Source organism: Anser cygnoides, unplaced genomic scaffold (assembly GCF_040182565.1).
Source record: "Anser cygnoides isolate HZ-2024a breed goose unplaced genomic scaffold, Taihu_goose_T2T_genome scaffold_44_1, whole genome shotgun sequence".
NCBI lineage: Eukaryota > Metazoa > Chordata > Aves > Anseriformes > Anatidae > Anser > Anser cygnoides.
Window position 1 is genome coordinate 967,667 of NW_027103068.1, and position 25,496 is coordinate 993,162.

At 62.6% G+C, this 25,496-nt stretch overlaps 1 protein-coding gene across 1 annotated transcript; it reads left to right on the forward strand.

The window, feature by feature from the left end:
* The first annotated feature begins 263 nt into the window (after nt 1-263).
* LOC136789315 (glycogen [starch] synthase, muscle-like) lies at nt 264-24,255 on the forward strand. Its single transcript, XM_066989346.1, is given in 17 exon segments — nt 264-326; nt 328-374; nt 1,687-1,810; nt 1,812-1,866; nt 5,280-5,471; nt 10,454-10,639; nt 13,836-13,980; nt 14,688-14,805; nt 17,813-17,933; nt 18,795-18,901; nt 19,016-19,075; nt 19,183-19,261; nt 19,389-19,698; nt 19,812-19,907; nt 20,941-21,104; nt 22,898-22,981; nt 24,021-24,255. Coding segments are annotated over 17 exon segments (2,133 nt in total). The 5' UTR covers nt 264; the 3' UTR covers nt 24,204-24,255.
* The last annotated feature ends 1,241 nt before the right edge of the window (nt 24,256-25,496 follow it).

The window sequence follows — 25,496 nt, forward strand, 5'->3', positions numbered from 1 at the left end:
AATTATGGGGGGTTCTGTGATAATTGGGGGGTCCCATGTTGGGGGGGCATAATTATGGGGGGGGGGGCCATAATTAAGGGGGGGGGCAATATCCTGGGGGGGTCCCTTTGGGGGGTTCCTGCAGGGACGAGACACGAGGGAGGGACTCGGGGGTCCTGTTTTTTTTGGGGGGGGGGGGCTTTTTTCCTTTGGGGGGGGGTCCCGGTTGGGGGTGCCCCCCCCCTTATTGTGTGCCCCCCCCCCCGCCCCCCCCCCCCAGGCGCCATGCCGCTGGCCCGCAGCGTCTCGGTGAGCTCCCTGCCGGGGCTGGAGGACTGGGGGGCCCCCCGAAAACGCCATCCTCTTCGAGGTCGCCTGGGAGGTGGCCAACAAAGGTGACCCCCGCGGACCCCCCCCGGCGAACCCCCCTCGCCCCCCCCCGTGACCCCCCCCCCCCCCCCCAAAATCCCGGCTGTCCCAAAATCCCTCGCGAAAAGGAGCCCCCCCCCCCCCCCCCCCAAGGGGCACCCCCGGTGTCCCACAATGCACCGAGTCCCCGGGGGGGGGCACCAAAATACGCGGGGGGCACCCAAAATACACCTGGGGGGGTTGTGGGTGCCCCCCCCCCGATTTATTTTGGGTGCCCCCCCATCGGTGTGTCCCCCTCCCCCATTTATCCCCAAATTCCCCCCCCCCCCCCCAGGGAATATTTGGGTGCCCCCCCCCAGCATTCTGGGACCCCCCCCATGTCCCCCCCCCCCCAAAAAAAATCTTCCCCGTGCCCCCCCCCCCAATTTATTTTGGGTGCCCCCCCCCATTTCATGCTACAATGTCACCCCCCACGTCCCCCCCCCACTGCATTTTAGGCGCCCCCCAGCCCCATTTCACCCCCCCATATCCCCCCCGTGCCCCCCCCCCCAAATTTTTTTCCCCCTAATGACCCCCCCAGCCCCCCCCCCATTATATTTTGTTGTATTTTGAGTGCCCCCCCCTTGTTATACACTATAATATCCCCCCCAAATCCCCTCCCAGTGCAGTTTGGGCACCCCCAGCCCCATTTCACCCCCCCATATCCCCCCCGTGCCCCCCCCCCAAATTTTTTTCCCCCTAATGACCCCCCGGGCCCCCCCCCCCCCAGTTTATTTTGGTGTATTTTGGGTGCCCCCCCCCCATTTGATGCTGAGATTTCTCCCCCCATCCCTCTCCCAAATCCCATCCCAGTCCACTTAAGGCAGCCCCCAGCCCCATTTAACCCCCCATATCCCCCCCGTGCCCCCCCCCCCCAAAAAAAAATCCCCCCCAAATAACCCCCCCCGGGCCCCCCCCCAGTTTATTTTGCTGTATTTTGGGTGCCCCCCCCCATTTGATGCTGAGATTTGTCCCCCCATACCCCTCTAAATCCCCTCCCAGTGCAGTTTGGGCACCCCCCAGCCCCCTTTCACCCCCCCCCATATCCCCCCCTGTGCCCCCCCCCCCCCAAATTTTTTTCCCTGTAATGACCCCCCGGGCCCCCCCCCCAGTTTATTTTGGTGTATTTTGGGTGCCCCCCCCCATTTGATGCTGAGATTTCTCCCCCCATCCCTCCCCCAAATCCCCTCCCAGTCCGCTTTAGGCAGCCCCCAGCCCCATTTAACCCCCCATATCCCCCCCGTGCCCCCCCCCCAATTTTTTTTCCCCATTAACGCCCCCCCCGTGCCCCCCCCGCAGTGGGGGGCATCTACACGGTGCTGCAGACCAAGGCGCGGGTGACGGCGGACGAATGGGGGGAGGGCTACGTCCTGGTGGGCCCCTACGTGGAGAGCAGCGTGCGCACCCAGGTGGAGCTGCTGGACCCCCCAGCCCGCCCTGCGCCGCACCCTGGCCGCCATGAACGCCCAGGGGTGTAAGGTGGGGGGGGACATGGCGGGGGGGGGGTTAAATTGGAGGGGGGGCGTTAAAGTCGGGGGGCGGGGTATGGGGTCGCCAAGGGGGAAATGGAGGGTATGGGGTGGTTAAAGGGGGAATGGGGGGAGTGGGGGGTCAAGGGGGGGCACATGGGTGAGATGTTTGAGGGGGGGGGGGCTAAAGTGGGGGGGACCTCGTGGGGGGGGTTTAAATTGGGGGGGGGCGTTAAAGTTGGGGGGGGGGGCAGGGTATGGGGTCGCCAAGGGGGGAATGGGGTGGTTAAAGGGGGGAATGGGGAGGAAGGGGGGTCAAGGGGGGAGTGGGGGGTCAAGGGGGGCACACAGCAGTGGGATGTTTAAGGTGGGGGGGGACATCGTGGGGGGGGGTTAAATTGGAGGGGGGGGCGTTAAAGTTGGGGGGGGCAGGGTATGGGGTCGCCAAGGGGGAAATGGGGGGATATGGGGTCGTCAAAGGGGACAATGGGAGTTAATGGGGGGAGTGGGGGTCAAGGGGGGGACACACACGTGGGGACAGGGTCTTTGGGGGGGGGCACATGGTGCTTAAGGGAGGGGTTATAGGGTTAGGGTCATTAAGGGGGGGAAATAGGGTCAGGGTCATCAAAGGGGGGGGGAAATGGGGTCAGGGTCTGGGGGGGGAATGGGGACAACCTTGGGGAATGGGGTCCCAATGTGGGGGGGGGCACAGGGGCAGAATGTTCAAGGGGGGGCACAGGGTGCTTAAAGGGTGGGGGCATATGGGGTCAGTGTCAGTAAGGGGGGGGGGAATAGGGTCAGGGTCACCAAGGGGGGAAATGGGGTCAGGGTCTTTGGGGGGGGGGATAGGGATGCACATAGGGACGGGGTCCCAAGGGGGGGGGACAAAGGGACAGAATTTTCAAATGGGGGGGGGGTGGGACAGGGATGCGCACGGGGATAGGGTGCCCAAGGGGTGGGGGGATATGGGGTCAGGGTCATTAAGGGGGGGGAAACGGGGTCAGGGTCACCAAGGGGGGGAATGGGGACAAATATGGGGACAGGGGTGCCAAGGGGGGGGGGCACAGGGGCAGAATATTCAAGGGGGGGGACACACGGGGATAGGGTCTTCGGGGGGGGGCACAGGGTGCTTATGGGGTTGGGGAGATATGGGGTCGGGGGGGGGGGCAAATAGGGACGCACACAGGGACAGGGCCCCCAAGGGGTGTTTGGGGGCACCCAGGGACACGGGGGGGGGGGATTGTGGGGCCTGGGGGGGGCTCAGGGACCTTACAGCACCCGTGGGTGGGGGTGACCCGTCAGTGCCCCTCCCCTCGCGCGCGTGGGGGCTATTTTTAGCTCCCGGCTCAAATTCCGTCCCCCCGCCCCCGTGCGGGAAAGGGCAGAAAAGGTCACGGCCCCCCCCCCCATCCGGGCCCCCCCCCGGCTGCCCCCCCCACAGCAGTTGTGTCCTGGGGGGTAGGAATGGATTTGGGGGGGGGATTTTAACCCCTTCTGGGGGGATCCCGTCCGTTTGGGGGGGGGATCCTGAAGCCTTTTGGGGAGTATTAGCCCGTTTTGGGGAAATATTAACCAATTTGGGGGAGTTTTAGCCCATTTGGGGGGAGTATTAGCTCGTTTTGGGCAAGTATGAGTGAATTTAGGGGGGTTTTAGGTTATTTGGGGGAGTATTAGATCATTTTGGGGGAATATTAGCCTTTTTTAGGGGGGGTTAGCCCATTTGGGGGAGTTTTAGCCCATTTTGGCAAAGTATTAGCCAATTTGGGGGAAATACTAGCCCATTTGGGGGCAGCATTAGCCCATTTTGGGGAGTTTTAGGTTACTTGTGGGGAGTATTAACCAATTTGGGGGAGTTTTAGCCCATTTGGGGGAGTATTAGCCTGTTGGGGGGAGCATTAGCTCACTTTTGGGCAAGTACTAGCCAATTTGGGGGAGTTTTAGGTTATTTGGGGGAGTATTAGGCCATTTTGGGGGAATAGTAGCCCATTTTGGGGGAATAGTAGCCCATTTGGGGGGAGTTTTAGCCCATTTGGGGGAGTTTTAGCCCATTTGGGCAAAACATTAGCCAATTTTGGGGAGTTTTAGACCATTTTGGGGGAGTATTAGCTAAATTGGGGGAGTTTTAGCCCCTTTGGGGGGAGCATTAGCCCATTTGGGGGAAATATTAGCCAATTTGGGGCAGTTTTAGGTTATTTGGGGGAGTATTAGCCCATTTTGGGGGAATATTAGCCAAATTGAGGGAATATTAGCCCATTTGGTGGAGTATTAGCCTGTTTGGGGGGAGCATTAGCCCGTTTTGGCGAAGTCTTAGCCAACTTTGGGGAGGTTTAGGCCATTTTGGGGAAGTATTAGCCAACTTTGGGGAGTTTTAGCCCATTCTGGGGAAATATTAGTCCATTTTGGGGAAGTATTAGCCAATTCGGGGTAGATCCAGGCCATTTCAGGGAAGCATTACCCTGTTGTGGGGGCGTTAGCCCATTTTGGGGAAGTATTATCCGATTTGGGGGGAGTAGTAGCCAATTTGGGGGAGTAGTGGCTAGTTTTGCTGATCATTGGCCCATTTTGGGGAGCATTAATCCATTTCGGGGAGACTTAACTAATTTCAGAGAGTATAAGCCCATTTTATAAACTCCTTTTGGGCTGCAGGAACCTATTTTAGGATCCCCATTCATTCATTTTGGGTGACTTAACCCAATTTTGCTATCAATTACCCCGTTTTTACAGTTCACTAACTGATTTGTGGGGGGTCGCAAACTCATTTTTGGGGTCCGTTAAGCCATCAGTGGGGGCATTAACCCATTTTTGGGGTCTGTTAACCCATTTTAGGGCCCTGTTAACCCATTTTAGGGTCCCATTAACCCATTTTAGGGCCCCATTAACCCATCAGCAGGCCATTAACCCATTGCTGGGGGCATTAACCCATTTTAGGGTTTCATTAACCCATTTTTAACCCATTGGCGGGCCATTAACCAATTTTGGGGCTCCATTAACCCATTTTTGGGGGCATTAACCCATTTTAGGGTTCCATTAACCCATTTTAGGGCCCCATTAACCCATCAGCGGGCCATTAACCCATTTTGGGGCGCCGTTAACCCATTTTAGGGCCCTGTTAACCCATTTTTGCGGGCGTTAACCCATTTTAGGGTCCTGTTAACCCATCCACACGGGCATTAACCCAATTTTGGGGTCAGTTAACCCATTGTTGGGGGGCATTAACCCATTTTTGGGGTCCGTTAATCCATTTTAGGCCCCTGTTAACCCATTTTGGGGGGCATGACACCGTTTTAGGGCCCCGTTAACCCATTTTGAGGCCCATTGACCCGGCCCTTCCAGCATCCCCCTATACCCACGCAGACATTTTGGGGCGCGACGGGGGCGTTTTGGGCTTGCTAACCCTTTTGGGGTGCCTGTTTTGGGGTGCAGGTGCATTTCGGGCGCTGGCTGATCGAGGGGAGCCCGGCCGTGGTGCTCCTGGACGTGGGGGCGACCGCCTGGAGCCTGGAGCGCTGGAAGGGGGAGCTGTGGGAGAGCTGCGCCATCGGCATCCCCTGGTACGACCGCGAGGCCAACGACGCCGTCCTCTTCGGCTTCCTCGTCGCCTGGTTCCTCGGGGAGGTGGGTTTTGGGGTCCCTTAGGGGGTTTTGGGGTCCCTTAGGGGGTTTTGAGGGGCCCTTAGGGGGTTTTGGGGTCCCTTAGGGGGTTTTGAGGGGCCCTTAGGGGGTTTTGGGCATCTTTTGGTGGGTTTGGAGTGCCCTAGTACGGCCACGAGGCCAATGACGCCATCCTCTTCGGCTTCCTCGGGGAGGTGGGTTTTGGGGTCCCTTAGGGGGTTTTGGGGTCCCTTAGGGGGTTTTGGGGTCCCTTAGGGGGTTTTGGGGTCCCTTAGGGGGTTTTGAGGGGCTCTTAGGGGATTTTGGGCATCTTTTGGTGGGTTTGGAGTGCCCTGGTACAGCCACGAGGCCAATGACGCCGTCCTCTTCGGCTTCCTCGGGGAGGGGGTTTTGGGGTCCCTTAGCGGGTTTTGGGGTCTCTTATGGGGGTTTTGGGTCCCTTAGGGGGTTTTGAGGGGCCCTTAGGGGATTTTGGGCATCTTTTGGTGGGTTTGGAGTGCCCTGGTACGGCCACGAGGCCAATGATGCTGTCTTCTTCGGCTTCCTCATTGCATGGTTCCTCGGGGAGGTGGGTTTTGGGGTCCCTTAGGGGGCTTTGGGGTCCCTTAGGGGGTTTTGAGGTCCCTTAGAGGGTCTTGAGGGGCCCTTAGGGGATTTTGGGCATCTTTTGGTGGGTTTGGAGTGTCCTGGTACGACCGCAAGGCCAATGACGCCGTCCTCTTCGGCTTCCTCGGGGAGGTGGGTATCGGGGTCCCTTAGGGGGTTTTGGGGTCCCTTAGGGGGTTTTGGGGTCCCTTAGGGGGTTTTGGGGTCTCTTAGGGGGGTTTAGGGTCCGTTAGGGGGTTTTGAGGGGCCCTTAGGGGATTTTGGGCATCTTTTGGTGTGTTTGGAGTGCCCTGGTACAGCCACAAGGCCAATGATGCCGTCTTCTTCGGCTTCCTCATTGCATGGTTCCTCGGGGAGGTGGGTTTTGGGGTCCCTTAGGGGGTTTTGGGGTCCCTTAGGGGATTTTAGGGTCCCTTAGGGGGTTTTGAGGGGCCCTTAGGGGGTTTGGGGCATCTTTTGGTGGGTTTGGAGTGTTCTGGTATGACCACGAGGCCAATGACGCCGTCCTCTTCGGCTTCCTCGTCGCCTGGTTCCTCGGGGAGGTGGGTTTTGGGGTCCCTTAGGGGGTTTTGGGGTCCCTTAGGGGGTTTTTGGGGTCCCTTAGGGGGTTTTGAGGGGCCCTTAGGGGATTTTGGGCATCTTTTGGTGGGTTTGGAGTGCCCTGGTACAGCCACGAGGCCAATGATGCCGTCCTCTTCGGCTTCCTCGGGGAGGGGGTTTCGGGGTCCGTTAGGGGTTTTGGGGTCTCTTATGGGGGATTTGGGTCCCTTATGGGGTTTTGAGGGGCCCTTAGGGGATTTTGGGCATCTTTTGCTGGGTTTGGAGTGCCCTGGTACGGCCACGAGGCCAATGATGCTGTCTTCTTCGGCTTCCTCATTGCATGGTTCCTCGGGGAGGTGGGTTTCGGGGTCTCTTAGGGGGTTTTGGGGTCCCTTAGTGGGTTTTGGGGTCCCTTAGGGGGTTTTGAGGGGCCCTTAGGGGGTTTGGGGCATTTTTTGGTGGGTTTAGAGTGCCCTGGTACAGCCATGAGGCCAATGACGCCGTCCTCTTCGGCTTCCTCATCATTCCTCAGGGAGGTGGGTTTTGGGGTCCCTTAGGGGGTTTTGAGGTCCCTTAGGGGGTTTTGAGGGGCCCTTAGGGGGTTTGGGCATCTTTTGGTGGGTTTGGAGTGCCCTGGTATGGCCATGAGGCCAATGACGCCGTCCTCTTCGGCTTCCTCATCGCCTGGTTCCTCGGGGATGTGGGTTTTGGGGTCCCTTAGGGGCTTTTGGGGTCCCTTAGGGGCTTTTGGGGTCCCTTAGGGGGTTTTGAGGGGCCCTTAGGGGATTTTGGGCATCTTTTGGTGGGTTTGGAGTGCCCTGGTACAGCCACAAGGCCAATGATGCCATCTTCTTCGGCTTCCTCATTGCATGGTTCCTCGGGGAGGTGGGTTTTGGGGTCCCTTAGGGGTTTTGGGGTCCCATAGGGGGTTTTGGGGTCCCTTAGGAGGTTTTGAGGGGCCCTTAGGGGGTTTGGGCATCTTTTGGTGGGTTTGGAGTGCCCTGGTACGGCCACGAGGCCAATGACGCCGTCCTCTTCGGCTTCCTCGTCGCCTGGTTCCTCGGGGAGGTGGGTTTTGGGGTCCCTTAGGGGGTTTTGGGGTCCCTTAGGGGCTTTTGAGGTCCCTTAGGGGGTTTTGAGGGGCCCTTAGGGGGTTTGGGCATTTTTTGGTGGGTTTGGAGTGTTCTGGTATGGCCACGAGGCCAATGACGCCGTCCTCTTCGGCTTTCTCATTGCATGGTTCCTCGGGGAGGTGGGTTTTGGGGTCCCTTAGGGGGTTTTGGGGTCCCTTAGGGGCTTTTGAGGGGCCCTTAGGGGGTTTGGGCATTTTTTGGTGGGTTTGGAGTGCCCTAGTACGGCCACAAGGCCAATGATGCCGTCTTCTTCGGCTTTCTCATTGCATGGTTCCTCGGGGAGGTGGGTTTTGGGGTCCCTTAGTGGGTTTTGGGGTCCCTTAGGGGGTTTTGAGGGGCCCTTAGGGGGTTTTGAGGGGCCCTTAGGGGGTTTTGGGCATCTTTTGGTGGGTTTGGAGTGCCCTGGTACGGCCACAAGGCCAATGATGCCGTCTTCTTCGGCTTTCTCATTGCATGGTTCCTCGGGGAGGTGGGTTTTGGGGTCCCTTAGGGGGTTTTTGGGGTCCCTTAGGGGGTTTTGAGGGGCCCTTAGGGGATTTTGGGCATCTTTTGGTGGGTTTGGAGTGCCCTGGTACGGCCACGAGGCCAATGACGCCGTCCTCTTCGGCTTCCTCGTCGCCTGGTTCCTCAGGGAGGTGGGTTTTGGGGTCTCTTAGGGGGTTTTGGGGTCCCTTAGTGGGTTTTGGGGTCCCTTAGGGGCTTTTGGGGTCCCTTAGAGGGTTTTGAGGGGCCCTTAGGGGGTTTGGGGCATCTTTTGGTGGGTTTGGAGTGTCCTGGTACGACCGCGAGGCCAATGACGCCGTCCTCTTCGGCTTCCTCGGGGAGGTGGGTTTTGGGGTCCCTTAGGGGGTTTCGGGGTCCCTTAGTGGGTTTTGGGGTCTCTTAGGGGGTTTTAGGGTCCCTTAGGGGGTTTTGAGGGGCCCTTAGGGGATTTGGGGCATCTTTTGGTGGGTTTGGAGTGTCCTGGTACGACCGCAAGGCCAATGACGCCGTCCTCTTCGGCTTCCTCATCACCTGGTTCCTCGGGGAGGTGGGTTTTGGGGTCTCTTAGGGGGTTTTGGGGTCCCTTAGGGGCTTTTGGGGTCCCTTAGGGGGTTTTGAGGGGCCCTTAGGGGGTTTGGGGCATCTTTTGGTGGGTTTGGAGTGTCCTGGTACGACCGCGAGGCCAATGACGCCGTCCTCTTCGGCTTCCTCGGGGAGGTGGGTTTTGGGGTCCCTTAGGGGGCTTTGGGGTCCCTTAGGGGCTTTTGGGGTCCCTTAGGGGGTTTTAGGGTCCCTTAGGGGGTTTTGAGGGGCCCTTAGGGGGTTTGGGGCATTTTTTGGTGGGTTTAGAGTGCCCTGGTACAGCCACGAGGCCAACGACGCCGTCCTCTTCGGCTTCCTTGTCGCCTGGTTCCTCGGGGAGGTGGGTTTTGGGGTCCCTTAGGGGATTTGGGTGTCCTTTAGGGGGTTTTGGGGGTCCCCAGGGCAGTTTAGGGTTCTCCAGGGGGATTTGGGGTGTCCTGGTATGAGAGGGAGATCGATGATGCCCTCTTCTTTGGCATCCTCATTGCCTGGTTCCTCGGAGGGGTGGATTTTGGGGTCCCTTAGAGGGTTTTGGGGTCCCTTAGGGGGTTTTGGGGGTCCCCAGTGGGACTATGGGGGGGTCTTGGAGTGCCCTGGGGGGTGTTAGGGGTGTCCAGGGGGACCCCAGAGAGGATTTGGGGGCCCTGGGGAAGATTTAGGGATCTTGTGTGGGGTTTGCAGGCCCCATGGAGGATTTAGGGCTCCCTGGTGGCGTTTCGGGGCCACCCCTATGAGGATTTAGGGATCCTGTGTGGAGTTTGTAGGCCCCATGGAGGATTTTGGGATCCTGTGTGGGGTTTGGGGGCTGTCCTTGCGATGATTTAGGGATTCTGTGTAGGGTTTGCAGGCCCCAGGGAGAATTTAGGGATCTTGTATGGGGTTTATTGGCCATCCTCGTGAGGATTTAGGGATCCCTAGTGGGGTTTTCAGGCCCCAGACAGGATTTAGGGATCCTGTGAGGGGTTTGGGGGCCATTCCTGTGAGGATTTAGGGATCCTGTGTGGGGTTTGGGGGCCATTCCTGTGAGGATTTAGGGATCCTGTGAGGGGTTTGGGGGCCATTCCTGTGAGGATTTAGGGATCCTGTGTGGGGTTTGGGGGCCATTCCTGTGAGGATTTAGGGATCCTCTGTGGGGTTTGCAGGCCCCATGGAGGATTTAGGGCTCCCTGGTGGGGTTTGGGGGCCATCCCTGGGAAGATTTAGGAATCCTGTGTAGAGTTTGTAGGCCCCATGGAGGATTTTGGGATCCTGTGTGGGGTTTGGGGCTGTCCCTGCGATGATTTAGGGATTCTGTGTAGGGTTTGCAGGCCCCAGGGAGAATTTAGGGATCTTGTATGGGGTTTATTGGCCATCCTCGTGAGGATTTAGGGATCCCTAGTGGGGTTTTCAGGCCCCAGACAGGATTTAGGGATCCTGTGAGGGGTTTGGGGGCCATTCCTGTGAGGATTTAGGGATCCTGTGTGGGGTTTGGGGGCCATTCCTGTGAGGATTTAGGCATCCTGTGTGGGGTTTGGGGGCCCTGTGGAGGATTTAGGGCTCCCTCGTGTGGTTCGGCTGTGCCGGGGGCGCTTCTTTGTATGGTTTCGGGGGTCCCCACGTTCTTGGGGGGCCTTTGGGACCCACGGGGGGTTCTGCGGGCAGTTCGCAGCGCAGAGCGAGGGGCACCCCTTCATCGTGGGCCACTTCCACGAGTGGCTGGCGGGGCTGGGCCTGGTGCTGTGCCGGGCGCGGCGCCTGCCCGTGGCCACCATCTTCACCACCCACGCCACCCTGCTGGGCCGCTACCTCTGCGCCGGCAGCGTCGACTTCTACAACAACCTGCAGAACGTGAGGAGGGGGGATTCGGGGGGGGGGTGGGGTGGGGGGGGTTGTGGGGGGGATATGGGGACGGGGGATGGGGGGGGGGATATGGGGGGGATATGGGGATGGGGGTATGGGGGGGGATATGGGGATGTGGGGGGGATATGGGGATGGGGGTATGGGGGGGATATGGGGATGGGGGGTATGGGGGGGATATGGGGATGGGGGGTGTGGGGGGGGATATGGGGATGGGGGGGATATGGGGATGGGGGTATGGGGGGGATATGAGGATGGGGGGTATGGGGGGATATGGGGATGTGGGGGGGATATGGGGATGGGGGGTATGGGGGGGGATATGGGGATGTGGGGGGATATGGGGATGGGGGTATGGGGGGGGGATATGAGGATGGGGGGTATGGGGGGGATATGGGGATGTGGGGGGATATGGGGATGGGGGGTATGGGGGGGGATATGGGGATGTGGGGGGGATATGGGGATGGGGGTATGGGGGGGGATATGGGGATGTGGGGGGGATATGGGGATGGGGGTATGGGGGGGGATATGAGGATGGGGGGTATGGGGGGGATATGGGGATGTGGGGGGGATATGGGGATGGGGGGTATGGGGGGGGATATGGGGATGTGGGGGGGATATGGGGATGGGGGGTATGGGGGGGGGATATGGGGATGTGGGGGGGATATGGGGATGGGGGTATGGGGGGGGGATATGGGGATGGGGGGTATGGGGGGGATATGGGGATGTGGGGGGATATGGGGATGGGGGGTATGGGGGGGATATGGGGATGTGGGGGGGATATGGGGATGGGGGGTATGGGGGGGGGGATATGGGGATGTGGGGGGGATATGGGGATGGGGGTATGGGGGGGGATATGAGGATGGGGGGTATGGGGGGGATATGGGGATGTGGGGGGGATATGGGGATGGGGGGTATGGGGGGGGATATGGGGATGTGGGGGGGATATGGGGATGGGGGTATGGGGGGGATATGAGGATGGGGGGTATGGGGGGGATATGGGGATGTGGGGGATATGGGGATGGGGGGTATGGGGGGGGGATATGGGGATGTGGGGGGATATGGGGATGGGGGTTATTGGGGGGGATATGGGGATGGGGGGGATATGGGGATGGGGGTATGGGGGGGAATATGGGGATGTGGGGGGGATATGGGGATGGGGGTATGGGGGGGGATATGGGGATGGGGGTATGGGGGGGATATGGGGATGGGGGGATATGGGGATGGGGGGTATTGGGGGGGCATATGGGGATGGGGGGGATATGGGGATGGGGGATGTGGGGGGGATATGGGGATGTGGGGGGGATATGGGGATGGGGGGGATGGGGGGGATATGGGGATGGGGGATGTGGGGGGGATATGGGGATGGGGGGTATGGGGGGGATATGGGGATGGGGGGTATGGGGGGGGATATGGGGATGGGGGGGATATGGGGATGGGGGTATGGGGGGGATATGGGGATGTGGGGGGGATATGGGGATGGGGGTTATTGGGGGGCATATGGGGATGGGGGGGATATGGGGATGGGGGTATGGGGGGGAATATGGGGATGTGGGGGGGATATGGGGATGGGGGGATGGGGGGGATATGGGGATGGGGGGTGTGGGGGGGATATGGGGATGTGGGGGGGATATGGGGATGGGGGGTATGGGGGGGATATGGGGATGGGGGGTATGGGGGGGGATATGGGGATGTGGGGGGGATATGGGGATGGGGGTATGGGGGGGGGATATGAGGATGGGGGGTATGGGGGGGATATGGGGATGTGGGGGGGATATGGGGATGGGGGGTATGGGGGGGGATATGGGGATGTGGGGGGGATATGGGGATGGGGGTTATTGGGGGGGGATATGGGGATGGGGGGGATATGGGGATGGGGGTATGGGGGGAATATGGGGATGTGGGGGGGATATGGGGATGGGGGTATGGGGGGGATATGGGGATGGGGGTATGGGGGGGATATGGGGATGGGGGGGGATATGGGGATGGGGGGTATTGGGGGGGCATATGGGGATGGGGGGGGATATGGGGATGGGGGATGTGGGGGGGATATGGGGATGTGGGGGGGATATGGGGATGGGGGGTATGGGGGGATATGGGGATGGGGGGTATGGGGGGGGATATGGGGATGGGGGGGATATGGGGATGGGGGTATGGGGGGGATATGGGGATGTGGGGGGGATATGGGGATGGGGGTATGGGGGGGGATATGGGGATGGGGATATGGGGGGGAATATGGGGATGTGGGGGGGATATGGGGATGGGGGGGATGGGGGGGATATGGGGATGGGGGATGTGGGGGGGATATGGGGATGGGGGGTATGGGGGGGGATATGGGGATGGGGGGATATGGGGATGGGGGTATGGGGGGGATATGGGGATGTGGGGGGGATATGGGGATGGGGGATGTGGGGGGGATATGGGGATGGGGGTATGGGGGGGAATATGGGGATGTGGGGGGATATGGGGATGGGGGGTATGGGGGGGATATGGGGATTGGGGGGCGTGGGGGGGGGGTGGGGAGGGGGATCTTGGAGGGGTATGGGGGATATGGGGGAGATATAGGGATGGGGGATATGGGGAGGATATGGGGAGGGGGGATATGGAAGGGATATAGGGATGGGATGGGGGATGTGGGGGGGGTTATGGGGATGGGGGATATGGGGGGAATATGGGGACGGGGGATATGGGGGGGGATACAGGGATGGGGGATATGGAGGAAATGTATGTGGAGAGGAATCTACGGGGGGAGAAATTGGGGAGGTGGAGCCTTGGAGGGGGGAATTGGGGTGGGGGTCTTGGGGGGTATATGGGGAGGGGGATTATGGAGGGGGAACCTATGTGGGAGGGGGAAATCTATGTGGGGGGTGTCTGTGTAGGGGGAAACTGGGGAAGGGGGCTTGGGGGGAACCTGTGTAGGGGGGAAATGGGGACGGGGGGATTGGGGGTGGGGTCTTGGGGTGGGTTATGGGGGGAAGCACCCATGGGAAGGGCCGGAACCAACAGAGGGCGGAACCTGGTGCGAGGGCACCCGGGGCGGGGGGCACCTGAGGTGGGTGCACCCCAAGCCCCTGGGGGACCCGGAGGCTGGGGGGACCGCCGAAAATGGGGGCCGGGGGCTCCGGGACACGGTGCGAAGGCTGCCGGGACCCCCGGGACCCCCAGTGACCCCCCCCGCCCCGTGCCGCAGTTCGACGTGGACAAGGAGGCGGGCGAGCGGCAGATCTACCACCGGTACTGCCTGGAGCGCGCGGCCACCCACTGCGCCCACGTCCTCACCACCGTCTCCCACGTCACCGCCGCCGAGGCCGAGCACCTGCTCAAGAGGAAGCCTGGTGGGGACCCCCAGAGCCCCCCTGGGGGGTGGGGACCCCCAGAGCCCCCCGGGGAGTGGGGACCCCCACAAGTCCCCCCAAGGCCCCCACAGCGATGGGGACCCCCATGACCCTCCCCAAGGCCCCATGGCTCTCCCAAGGACCCCCTGAAGGCCCCCTGGGGGTGGGGACCCCCAGAGCCCCCCCGGGGGGTGGGGACCCCCATGAGTCCCCCCAATGCCCCCCACAGGGATGGGGACCCCCATGACCCTCCCCAAAGCCCCGTGGCCCTCCCAAGGTCCCCCTGAACCCCCCCGGGGGTGGGGACCCCCATGAACCCCCCCCCCCAAAGCCCTCCTGGGGGTGGGGACCCCCACGACTCCTCCCATGACCCCCCAAGACCCCACAACCCCTTCCACAAACCCATAGCCCCCCACCCCCCAAGACCCCACAACACCCCCCCTGGGTTCGGCGACCCCTCCTTGCCCCCCCTTGCCCCCCAGGTATGGGGACCCCCACGAACCCCCCAAGACCCCACAACACCCCCTGGGGATGGGGACCCCCACAACCCCCCCAAGACCCCACAACCCCCCTCCAAAACCCGAAAACCCCCCAAGACCCCACAACCCCACAACCCCCCTCCCTGCTTTTAGCCCCTACCCCCTTGCCCCCACCCGGGGGTCTCCCCTCACCATCCCCCCCTGTGTGCCCCCCCTTGCCCCCCCCAGACCTGGTGACCCCCAACGGGCTCAACGTGCGCAAGTTCTCGGCCATGCACGAGTTCCAGAACCTTCACGCCCAGAGCAAGGCGCGCGTGCAGGAGTTCGTCCGGGGGCACTTCTACGGGTGAGTTTTGGGGGGGGGGGGGACGCGCGACACCCCCAAATCGGGGGGCTGGGGGGCGTTGGGGGGGTTTGGAGGGGTTTCGGGGGGTTTCAGGGAGGTTTAGGGGTGCCTGGGAGGGGGTTTGGGTTCCTGGGAGGGGTTTTAGGGGGCTTTTTTGGGGGGTTGGGGGCTTCGGAGAGGGGTTTTGGGGTGTCGGGGGGGGTTGGGAGGATTTGGGGGGGCTTTTGGGGGGGTTGGGGGCTTCTGAGAGGGGTTTTGGGGGTGTGGGGGGTCTTGGGGGGGTTCAGGGCTCACAAAGGGGGGTTCAGGAGTTTGTCCGGGGGCACTTCTATAGGTGAGGATTTTTTGGGGGGGGGGGGGGGCGTTGGAGGGGGGTTGGGGGGGCGTTGGAGGGGTTTCGGGGGGGTTGGGGGGGGGGTTGGGGAGGTTTTGGCTCCTGGGAGGGGTTTTAGAGGGCTTTTTTGGGGGGTTGGGGCTTCAGAGAGGGGTTTTGGGGTGTTAGGGGGGGGTTGGGGGGGGTTAGGGGCCTTTGGGGGGGTTGGGAGGATTTGGGGGGCTCTTGGGGGGGGTTGGGGGCTGCTGAGAGGGGCTTTGGGGGTGTGGGGGCTTTTGGGGGGGTTCAGGGGCTCACAAAGGGCGGTTCAGGAGTTTGTCCGGGGGGCACTTCTATGGGTGAGGATTTTTTTTGGGGGGGGGACACGCGACACCCCAAATCGGGGGGCTGGGGGGCGTTGGAGGGGGGTTGGGGGAGTTTTAGGGGGGTTTCCAGGGGTTTTGGGGCTCCTGGGAGGGGTTTTAGGGGGCTTTTGGGGGGGGGGGTAGGGGAGGTTTAGGGGAGGGGCTTCTTGGAGGCGTTTTGGGGCTTCTTGGAGGGATTTTAGGGTTTCTCGGAGGGGTTTTGGGGTCTCTCAGAGGGGTTTTGGGGCTTCTCAGAGGGATTTTGGGGCTTCTTGGAGGGATTTTAGGGTTTCTTGGGGCATTTTTGGGGTTCTTGGGGGGATTTTGGGGGTTCTTGCAGGGATTTTGGGGTTTCAGGGTTTCTCGGAGGGGTTTCTGGTTTTTTGGGGGGTGGTTTTGGTGCTTCTTGGAGGCGTTTTGGGGCTTCTTGCGGGGCTTTGGGGCTTCTTAGAGGCATTTTGGGGTTTCTTGTGGGGCCTTGGGGCTTCTTGTGGGGTTTTGGGATTTCGGGGAGGGGTTATAAAGTTTCTTGGGGCATTTTTGGGGCTTCTTGGAGGCGTTTTGGGGCTTCTTGGAGGCGTTTTGGGGCTTCTTGGAGGCGTTTTGGGGCTTCTTGGAGGCGTTTTGGGGCTTCTTGGAGGGCTTTGGGGTTTCATGGGGAGGTTATAGGGTTTCTTGGAGGCGTTTTGGGGTTCCTCGGAGGTGTTTTGGTGCTTCTCGGAGACATTTTGGGGCTTCTAGTGGGGACTATGGAGCTTCTCGGAAGGGTTTCCGTGTTTCTTGGCGGGATTTTTGGGATCTGTCAGGGGTTTGGAGAGATCTGTTGGGGATTTTTGGGATCTGTTGGGGATTTTTGGGGGGTCTGTTGGGGATTTTTGGGATCTGTCGGGGGTTTGGGGGGGATCTGTTGGGGAATTTTGGGATCTGTCGGGGATTTTTCGGATCTGTCGGGGGTTTGGGGGGATCTGTCGTGGGTTTTGGGGATCTGTCGGGGATTTTGGGGATCTGTCGGGGGTTTGGGGATCTGTTGGGGATTTGGGGGGATCTCTTGGGGATTTGGGGGGATCTGTCGGAGATTTTTGGGATCTGTTGGGGGTTTTGGGGGTCTGTCGGGGATTTTGGGGATCTGTCGGGGGTTTGGGGGGGATCTGTCGGGGGATTTTGGGGATCTGTCGGGGATTTGGGGGATCTGTTGGGGATTTGGGGGATCTGTTGGGGGTTTTGGGATCTGTTGGGGATTTGGGGGGATTTGTCGGGGATTTTTGGGATCTGTTGGGGATTTTGGGGGATCTGTCGGGGTTTTTGGGGGTCTGTCGGGGTTTTTTGGGATCTGTGGGGGGTTTTGGGGGATCTGTTGGGGATTTTTGGGATCTGTTGGGGGATTTTGAGGTCTGTTGGGGGTTTTTGGGGATCTGTTGGGGTTTTTGGGGGTCTGCCGAGGATTTTTGGGGTCTCTCGGGGTTTTTTGGGATCTGTCGGGGGTTTTGGGGGGATCTGTCGGGGATTTTTGGGGATCTGTCGGGGGGTTTGGGGGGATCTGTCGGGGGTTTTGGGGGAATCTGTTGGGGAATTTTGGGATCTGTCGGGATTTTTGGGATTTGTTGGGAGTTTTTGGGATCTGTCGGGGGTTTGGGGGGTCTGTCAGGGTTTTTTTTGGATCTGTCGGGGGGTTTGGGGGTCTGTCGAGGATTTTTGGGATCTGTCAGGGTTTTTTGGGGTCTGTTGGGGTTTTTTGGGGTCTGTCGGGGGGTTTTGGGATCTGTCAGGGGTTTTGGGGGTCGGGGGTTTTTTGGGGATCTGTCAGGGGTTTGGGGGAGATCTGTCGGGGGATTTTTGGGATCTGTTGGGGGGTTGGGGGGGATCTGTTGGGGATTTTTGGGATCTGTTGGTGGGGTTGGGGATCTGTCGGGGGGTTTTGGAGTCTGTTGGGGTTTTTGGGGGTCTGTCAGGGATTTTTGGAATCTGTCAGGGGTTTTGGGGGTCTGTCGGGGTTTTTTGGGATCTGTTGGGGGTTTTGGGGTCTCTCGGGGATTTTTGGGATCTCTCGGGGTTTTTGGGGGGATCTGTCGGGGGTTTTTGGGGGGATCTGTTGGCGGTTTTTGGGGTCTGTTGGGGATTTTTGGGATCTGTCGGGGGTTTTTGGGGTCTGTCGGGGGTTTTTGGGGTCGGGGGTTTTTTGGGGATGTGTCGGGGATTTTTGGGATGTGTCGGGGTTTTTGGGATCTGACAGGGATTTTTTGGGGTCTGTCGGGGGGTTTTGGGATCTGTCGGGGTTTTTTGGGGTCTGGGGGCTGTGTGTGACGCCTCCCCCCCCCCCCCCCCCGTGCAGGCACCTGGACTTCGACCTGGACAAGACGCTCTTCTTCTTCATTGCGGGGCGCTACGAGTACTCCAACAAGGGCGCCGACATCTTCCTGGAGGCGCTGGCGCGGCTCAACTACCTGCTGCGGGTGGGGGCGCGGGGGGGGGACACCGGGGGGGGGACATGGGGGGACATCGGGGGGACATCAGGGAGGGGGACACCCGGGGGGGGACATCGGGGGGACATTGGGGGACATTGGGGTGGGGGGGACATCGGGGGGACACTACCTGCTGCGGGGGGGGGCTTGGGAGGGGGACACTGGGGGGGGACATCGGAGGGGGACATCGGGGTTGGGGGGACATCAGGGGACATCAGGGGGACATCAGAGAGGGGGACACCGGGGGGGGACATCGGGGAGACATTGGGGTGGAGGGGACACCTGGGGGGGACATCGGGGACATTGGGGTGGGGGGGACATCAGGGGGACATTGGGGACAGGGGGCACTCAGGGATGGGGAAGTGTTTGGGGACAGGGGGGTGTTTGGGGGCATGGGGGACACTGAGGGGCATGGGGGACATTTAGGGACAGGGACAACATTTGGGGACATGGGGGGCATTTGGGGACAGGGACGTTTGGGGACACGGGGGACATTTGGGGACGTGGGGGATATTTAGGGACAGGGGCAACATTTGGGGACATGGACACTGAGGGACATGGGGGTTATTTAGGGACATGGGGGACACTTGGGGACATGGGGACACTTGGGGACACAGGGGACATTTGGGGACAGGGACGTTTGGGGACACGGGGGACATTTGGGGACATGGGGGACATTTGGGGTCACAGAACATACTTGGGGCTGGGCCAGGAGGACATTCGCAGCCAGAAAGAAGGGGACGCTCGGGGATGGGGTGCCTCTAGGTCCCGGGGTGCCCTTTAGGGCTGGGGGGGGGACATTTGGGGACACGGGGGACATTTGGGGACACGTGCCGGTGCCCCCCCCCGCAGGTGAACGGCAGCGAGACGACGGTGGTGGCCTTCTTCATCATGCCGGCGCGCACCAACAACTTCAACGTCGAGTCCCTCAAGGGCCAGGCCGTGCGCAAGCAGCTCTGGTGAGACCCCCCCCATTGTCCCCTTGGGGACAGGGACACCCCCTGGTGTCCCCAACGCCCCCCCCTTTTTCCCCCCCCCTTTATTTTGGCTCCCCCCCCCCCCTTCCCACGCAGGGACACGGCCAACACGGTGAAGGAGAAATTCGGGAAGAAACTCTACGAGTCGCTGCTGGTGTAAGCGAGGCGGGGGCTTAGGGGGGACATCAGGGGGACACGAGGGGACGTTGGAGACCCCCAAAAATGTGGGGGGGGCCCCTCTGAAGTCATCCCCCCCCCCCCAGGGGGAACCTCCCCGACATGAACAAGATGCTGGACCGGGAGGACTTCACCATGATGAAGCGCGCCATCTTCGCCACCCAGGTGGGCTCTCTCGGGGGGGGGGGGGTTCTCCCTTTAATCCCAAACTTGGGGGGGCACCCGGGATCCCCGTGTGTCCCCCCCCCGTCCCCATTTGCGTCCCCGTTCCCCCCCCCCCGCCCCCATCCAGCGCCAGTCCTTCCCCCCCGTGTGCACCCACAACATGCTGGACGACGCCACCGACCCCATCCTCACCACCATCCGCCGCATCGGGCTCTTCAACAGCAGCAACGACCGCGTCAAGGTGACCTCGGGGGGGGGGCTCTGGGTTTTTTTGGGGGGGGGAGCTTTTGCTGACTGTGCCCCCCCCCCAGATCATCTTCCACCCGAGTTCCTGTCCTCCACCAGCCCCCTGCTGCCCGTCGACTACGAGGAGTTCGTGCGCGGCTGCCACCTCGGCGTCTTCCCCTCCTACTACGAGCCCTGGGGCTACACCCCCGGTACTGGGACCCCCCCTTTTTCCCCACAGCCCCCCCCCTACAGCTCAGGACCCCCCCCACACGCCGCTGAGCCCCCCCCCAATTTTTTTTTTTGTGTCCCCCCCCCCCCAAAGCTGAGTGCACCGTCATGGGCATCCCCAGCGTCTCCACCAACCTCTCGGGCTTCGGGTGCTTCATGGAGGAGCACATCGCCGACCCCTCGGCCTACGGTGAGCCTGCGGGGTCGGGGCTGTCCCCCTGTCCCCTTTGTCCCCCTTTCCTTTGTCCCCTTGTCCCCCTTTCCCTTGTCCCCTTGTCCCTTTGTCCCCCCGTCTCCTTATCCCCTTGTCCCCCTGTCCACTTGTCCCCCCATCCCCTTGTCCCCTTCTCCTCTTCTCCCCTCATCCCCGTTTTCTTGTTCCCTGTTCTTTGCCCCATTGTCCCCTTGTCCCATTGTCCCCTTGTCCCATTGTCCCCTTGTCCTTCTGTCCCTTGTCCCCTTGTCCTCCTGTTCCTGTCCTTTGTCCCCCCGTCCCTTGTCCTCCTGTCCTGTGTCCCCCTGTCCCTCATCCCCTTGTCCCCCCTGTCCCCCTGTCCCTTGTCCCCCTGTCCCTCATCCCATTGTCCCCCTGTCCCTCATCCCATTGTCCCCCTGTCCCTCATCCCTTTGTCCCCCTGTCCCTTGTCCTCCTGTCCCTCATCCCTTTGTCCTCCTGTACCCGTCCCCCTGTCCCTCATCCCATTGTCCTCCTGTCCCTCATCCCTTTGTCCTCCTGTCCCCGTCCCCCTGTCCCTCATCCCATTGTCCTCCTGTCCCTCATCCCTTTGTCCTCCTGTCCCTGTCCCCCTGTCCCTCATCCCTTTGTCCTCCTGTCCCTCATCCCATTGTCCCCGTCCCTTGTCCTCCTGTCCCTCATCCCATTGTCCCCGTCCCTTGTCCTCCTGTCCCTCATCCCATTGTCCCCGTCCCTTGTCCTCCTGTCCCTCATCCCATTGCCCTCTTGTCCCCCTGTCCCTCATCCCCTTGTCCCCCTGTCCCTCCCCCCCACCCCAAACCCCCTTACCCCCTCCCCCCCCCCACCCCCCATCCCTGACCACCCAAACTCCCCCCTCCCCACCTCCCCCTGCCCCCAAACCCCCAGCTTGGCGGCACCGGCACACATCCCCGTGGCCCCACATCCCCGTGTCCCCACGCCCCCGCGTCCCCACGCCCCCGTGTCCCCGTTTCCCCCCGCGCTCTGACCCTGTTCCCCCCCCCCCCAGGGATTTACATCGTGGACCGGCGATTCCGGGCGCCCGAGGAGTCGTGCGCGCAGCTCACCGCCTTCCTCTACGGCTTCTGCCAGCAGAGCCGGCGGCAGCGCATCGTGCAGCGCAACCGCACCGAGCGCCTCTCCGACCTCCTCGACTGGAAGTACCTGGGACGGGTGAGAGCCGGGGGGGGCCCTGGGGGGGGGCTTTGGAGGGGTCCTGGGGGGCTTTGGAGGGGTCCTGGGGGGATGAGGAGGGGACTGGGGGGCTTTGGAGGGGTCCTGGGGGGCTTTGGAGGGGCCCTGGGGGACTTTGGAGGGGTATGAGGGGGATATGGAGGGTCCTGGGGGGCTTTGGAAGGGTCCTGGGGGGCTTTGGAGGGGTACGAGGGGGATATGGAGGGTCCTGGGGGATGAGGAGGGGTCCTGGGGGGCTTTGGAGGGGTCCTGGGGGGATGAGGAGGGGTCCTGGAGGGATGAGGAGGGGTATGAGGGGGATATGGAGGGCTATGGAGGGGCTATGGAGGGGCCCTGGGGGGCTTTGGAGGGGCCCTGGGGGCCTTTGGAGGGGTACGAGGGGGATATGGAGGGTCCTGGGGGATGAGGAGGGGTCCTGGGGGGCTTTGGAGAGGTATGAGGGGGATATGGAGGGTCCTGGGGGGATGAGGAGGGGCCCTGGGGGGCTATGGAGGGGCCCTGGGGGGCTTTGGAGGGGTACGAGGGGGATATGGAGGGTCCTGGGGGGCTTTGGAAGGGTCCTGGGGGGCTTTGGAGGGGCCCTGGGGGGCTTTGGAGGGGTATGAGGGGGATATGGAGGGCCCTGGGGGGATGAGGAGGGGCCCTGGGGGGATGAGGAGGGGCCCTGGGGGGCTTTGGAGGGGTCCTGGGGGGATGAGGAGGGGACTGGGGGGCTTTGGAGGGGTCCTGGGGGGCTTTGGAGGGGCCCTGGGGGCCTTTGGAGGAGTACGAGGGGGATATGGAGGGTCCTGGGGGGCTTTGGAGGGGCCCTGGGGGGATGAGGAGGGGTCCGGGGGGGGTGAGGAGGGGCCCTGGGGGGCTTTGGAGGGGTATTAAGGGGATATGGAGGGTCCTGGGGGGATGAGGAGGGGCCCTGGGGGGATGAGGAGGGGTCCTGGGGAGCTCTGGAGGGGTCCTGGGGGGATGAGGAGGGGACTGGGGGGCTTTGGAGGGGTTCTGGGGGGCTTTGGAGGGGTCCTGGGGGGCTTTGGAGGGGTACGAGGGGGATATGGAGGGTCCTGGGGGGATGAGGAGGGGTCCTGGGGGGATGAGGAGAGGCCCTGGGGGGCTTTGGAGGGGCCCGGGGGGTCTTTGGAGGGGTATGAGGGGGATATGGAGGGTCCTGGGGGGATGAGGAGGGGTCCTGGGGGGGCTACAGAGGGGTCCCAGGGGGCCCCAAGGTCCTAAAGGAGGGCACTGGGCGGGGGGGGGGGGGGAGATTTTTGGGGTGTGGGGAGGATCCTGGGGGTCCCGGGAGGGATTTTTGGGGTCCGGGGGGGGTCCCTGGGGTCCGAAGGGGGTTCCCGGGGGTGCCAGGGGGGTTTCTGGGGGTCCCTGGGGGCATTTTTTGGGTCCTGGGGGGTTTCCTTGGGGTCCTGGGGGGGGGTTCCTGGGGGTTTCTGGGGGGATCCCTGGGGTCTGGAAGGAGTTCTGGGGTCCCAGGGGGGGTTCTTGGGGGTCTCGGGGGGGATTTTTGGGGTCCGGGGGGGGTCCCTGGGGTCCCCCGGGGGGGGGTTCCTGGGGGGGATTTTTGGGGTCCCAGGGGGGTTCCTGGGGGTCCCAGAGGGGCCCCGGGGGGCGGCTTTGGGGTCCTGGAGGGGGGGGTGTCGGGGTTACGAAGGGGAGGGGGGAGGGTGGGGGTCCCTGACCCTTGACCCCTGACCCTGATCCCTGACCCTTGACCCCTGACCCTGACCTTGGCCCCTGACCTTGACCCCTGACCTTGCCCCCAGTACTACACCTCCGCCCGCCGCATGGCGCTGGCCAAGGCCTTCCCCGAGCACTTCACCTACGAGCCCCCCGAGGCGGCCGCGGCGGTGAGCGACGGTGTCCCCAAGGGTCCCCTGGGGTCCCCTGGGGGTCCCTTGGGTGTCCCTGGGTGTAACTGGGTGTCCCCAAGTGTCCCCTGGGTGTCACTGGGTGTCACTGGGTGCCCCCTCGGTGTCCCCTGGGTGTCCCCAAGTGTCCCCTGGGTGTCCCTGAGTGTCCCCTGGGGGTCCCCGGGTGTCCCCTGGGTGTCCCCTGGGGGTCCCTGGGGTGTCCCTGGGTGTCACTTGGGTGTCCCCAAGTGTCCCCTGGGGGTCCCCAAGTGTCCCCGGGGGTCCCCTGGGGGTCCCCAAGTGTCCCTTGGGGGTCCCTGGGGTGTCCCTGGGTGTCCCCAGGTGTCCCCTGGGTGTCCCTGGAGTGTCACTGGGTGTAACTGGGTGTCCCCTGGGGGTCCCCAAGCGTCCCCTCGGTGTCCCCTCGGTGTCCCCTGGGTGTCCCCAAGTGTCCCCTGGGTGTCCCTGGGGTGTCCCTGGGTGTCACTGGGTGTCCACTCGGTGTCCCCTGGGTGTCACTGGGTGTCCCCTGGGTGTCCCCAGGTGTCCCCAAGTGTCCCCTGGGTGTCACTGGGTGTCACTGGGTGCCCCCTCGGTGTCCCTGGGTGTCCCCAGGTGTCCCCTGGGTGTCACTGGGTGCCCCCTCGGTGTCCCCTGGGTGTCCCCAAGTGTCCCCTGGGTGTCACCTTGTCCCCTGTGTGTTACTTGCGTGTCACTGGGTGTCCCCTGGGTGTCACTGGGTGTCCCCTGGGGGTCCCCAAGTGTCCCCTGGGTGCCCCCAAGTGTCCCCAGGGTGTCCCCTTGTCCCCTGTCCGTCCCTGTCTGTCCCTGTGGCGTCCCCCCACCCCCTTAACCCCCCCCCAAACCCCCCCAGCTGGGTGCCCCCCACCCCCAAAACCCCCTCAGGCGGTCACCCCACACCCCCCCACACCCCTCGAACCCCCCCAAAACCTCCCCAAACCCCCTCAGGTGGGGCCCCCCCCACCCCTTTAACCCCTCCTAACCCCCCCCCCCGACCCCCTCGCCCCCCCCCCAGGGCTTCCGCTACCCCCGCCCGGCCTCGGTGCCCCCCTCCCCGGCTCTCTCGCGCATCTCCAGCCCCCGGCACAGCGACGAGGAAGAGGAGGACGAGCGCTACGACGAGGAAGAGGAGGCCGCCAAGGACCGCGCCAACATCCGCCGCCCCCCCAGCCCCCTCGCCGCCCCCACCAGGAATTGAAGCTCCCGCTTTTTAGCCTGGGGGGGGGCCCCCAATATCAGCCCCCCCCCCCCCCCCCAAAAAAAAAACCAAAAAGCTACCCCCCTGCCAGCCCCACGGTGTGGGGTTCGGGGGATTGGGGGGGGGTCGAAGGTTATGGGGGGGGGCACGGGGGGGTCGAAGGTTATGGGGGGGGCACGGGGACCCCCTCTTTACCCTGTTCCCCCCCCAGGTACACGATTACTGGGGGGGGAGGGGATACCCTCTCTTTACCCTGCCCCCCCCCCAGGGGCATAGTTATTTGGGGGGGCCTGGGACCCCCCCCCAAGGTCTCAGTTATCGGGGGGGGCATGGGGACCCCCTCTTTACCCTGCCCCCCCCCCAGGGGCATAGTTATTTGGGGGGGGGGGCATGGGGACCCCCTCTTTACCCTGCCCCCCCCCCAGGGGCATAGTTATTTGGGGGGGGGGGGCATGGGGACCCCCTCTTTACCCTGCTGCCCCCCCCCCAGGGGCACTGTTACAAGGGGGGGGCACAGGGACCCCCTCTCTACCCTGTCCCCCCCCCCCCCCCCCCCCCCCCCAGGGACATGGTTACGGGGGGGGGCACAAGGACCCTGTTTTTACCCTGCTCCCCCCCCCCCCCCAAAAAAACACCCCCATGGGGTCACTCCCACAGCACAGGGGGGGGGCCCCATGGTGCCCCCCCCCCCCCCCCCAGCGCTCAGCCCTGGCCCCACAGCACTTTTATTTTGGGGGGGGGGGGGGAGTTTACGGGGTGCCCCCCCCCTTTTTTTCAGCCCCCCCGCCGCGCTTTCAAGGCTCAGCCCCACTTCACTCCACGGTGCCCGGGCTCCCCCCGCCCCCCCCGAAATTTTTTTGGGGGGGGATTTTTTTGGGGGGGGGGGCTGTGGGGCAGCCTGCCCCCCCCCACATGTGGGTCTATGGGGGGGGGGAGCCCCAAATTTATCCGTCCGTCCCCCCCCCCGCGGCGCAGTGGACAATAAAGGTGCTTCACCGCCCCTCCGGTGCTGGTTTTTTTTGGGGGGGGGGGGGAAGAAATAAGGGGGAGATTTGGGGAAAATGGGGCGGTTTTGGGGCTCCCCTTTAAGGGGGGGGGGGTCCTCCAAGGATGGGTGGGGGGGTGGGAATTCCTTCCCTAATGTTGGGGTTCCTCAACCCAAATCTGGGGGTCCTCGACCCGATTCTAGGGTCTAATCCTAATCCTAACCCTACCCCTAACCCTAACTCCAACCCTAACCCCGACCCCAAACCTAATCCTAATCCTAACCCTATTCCTAATCCTAATCCCAAT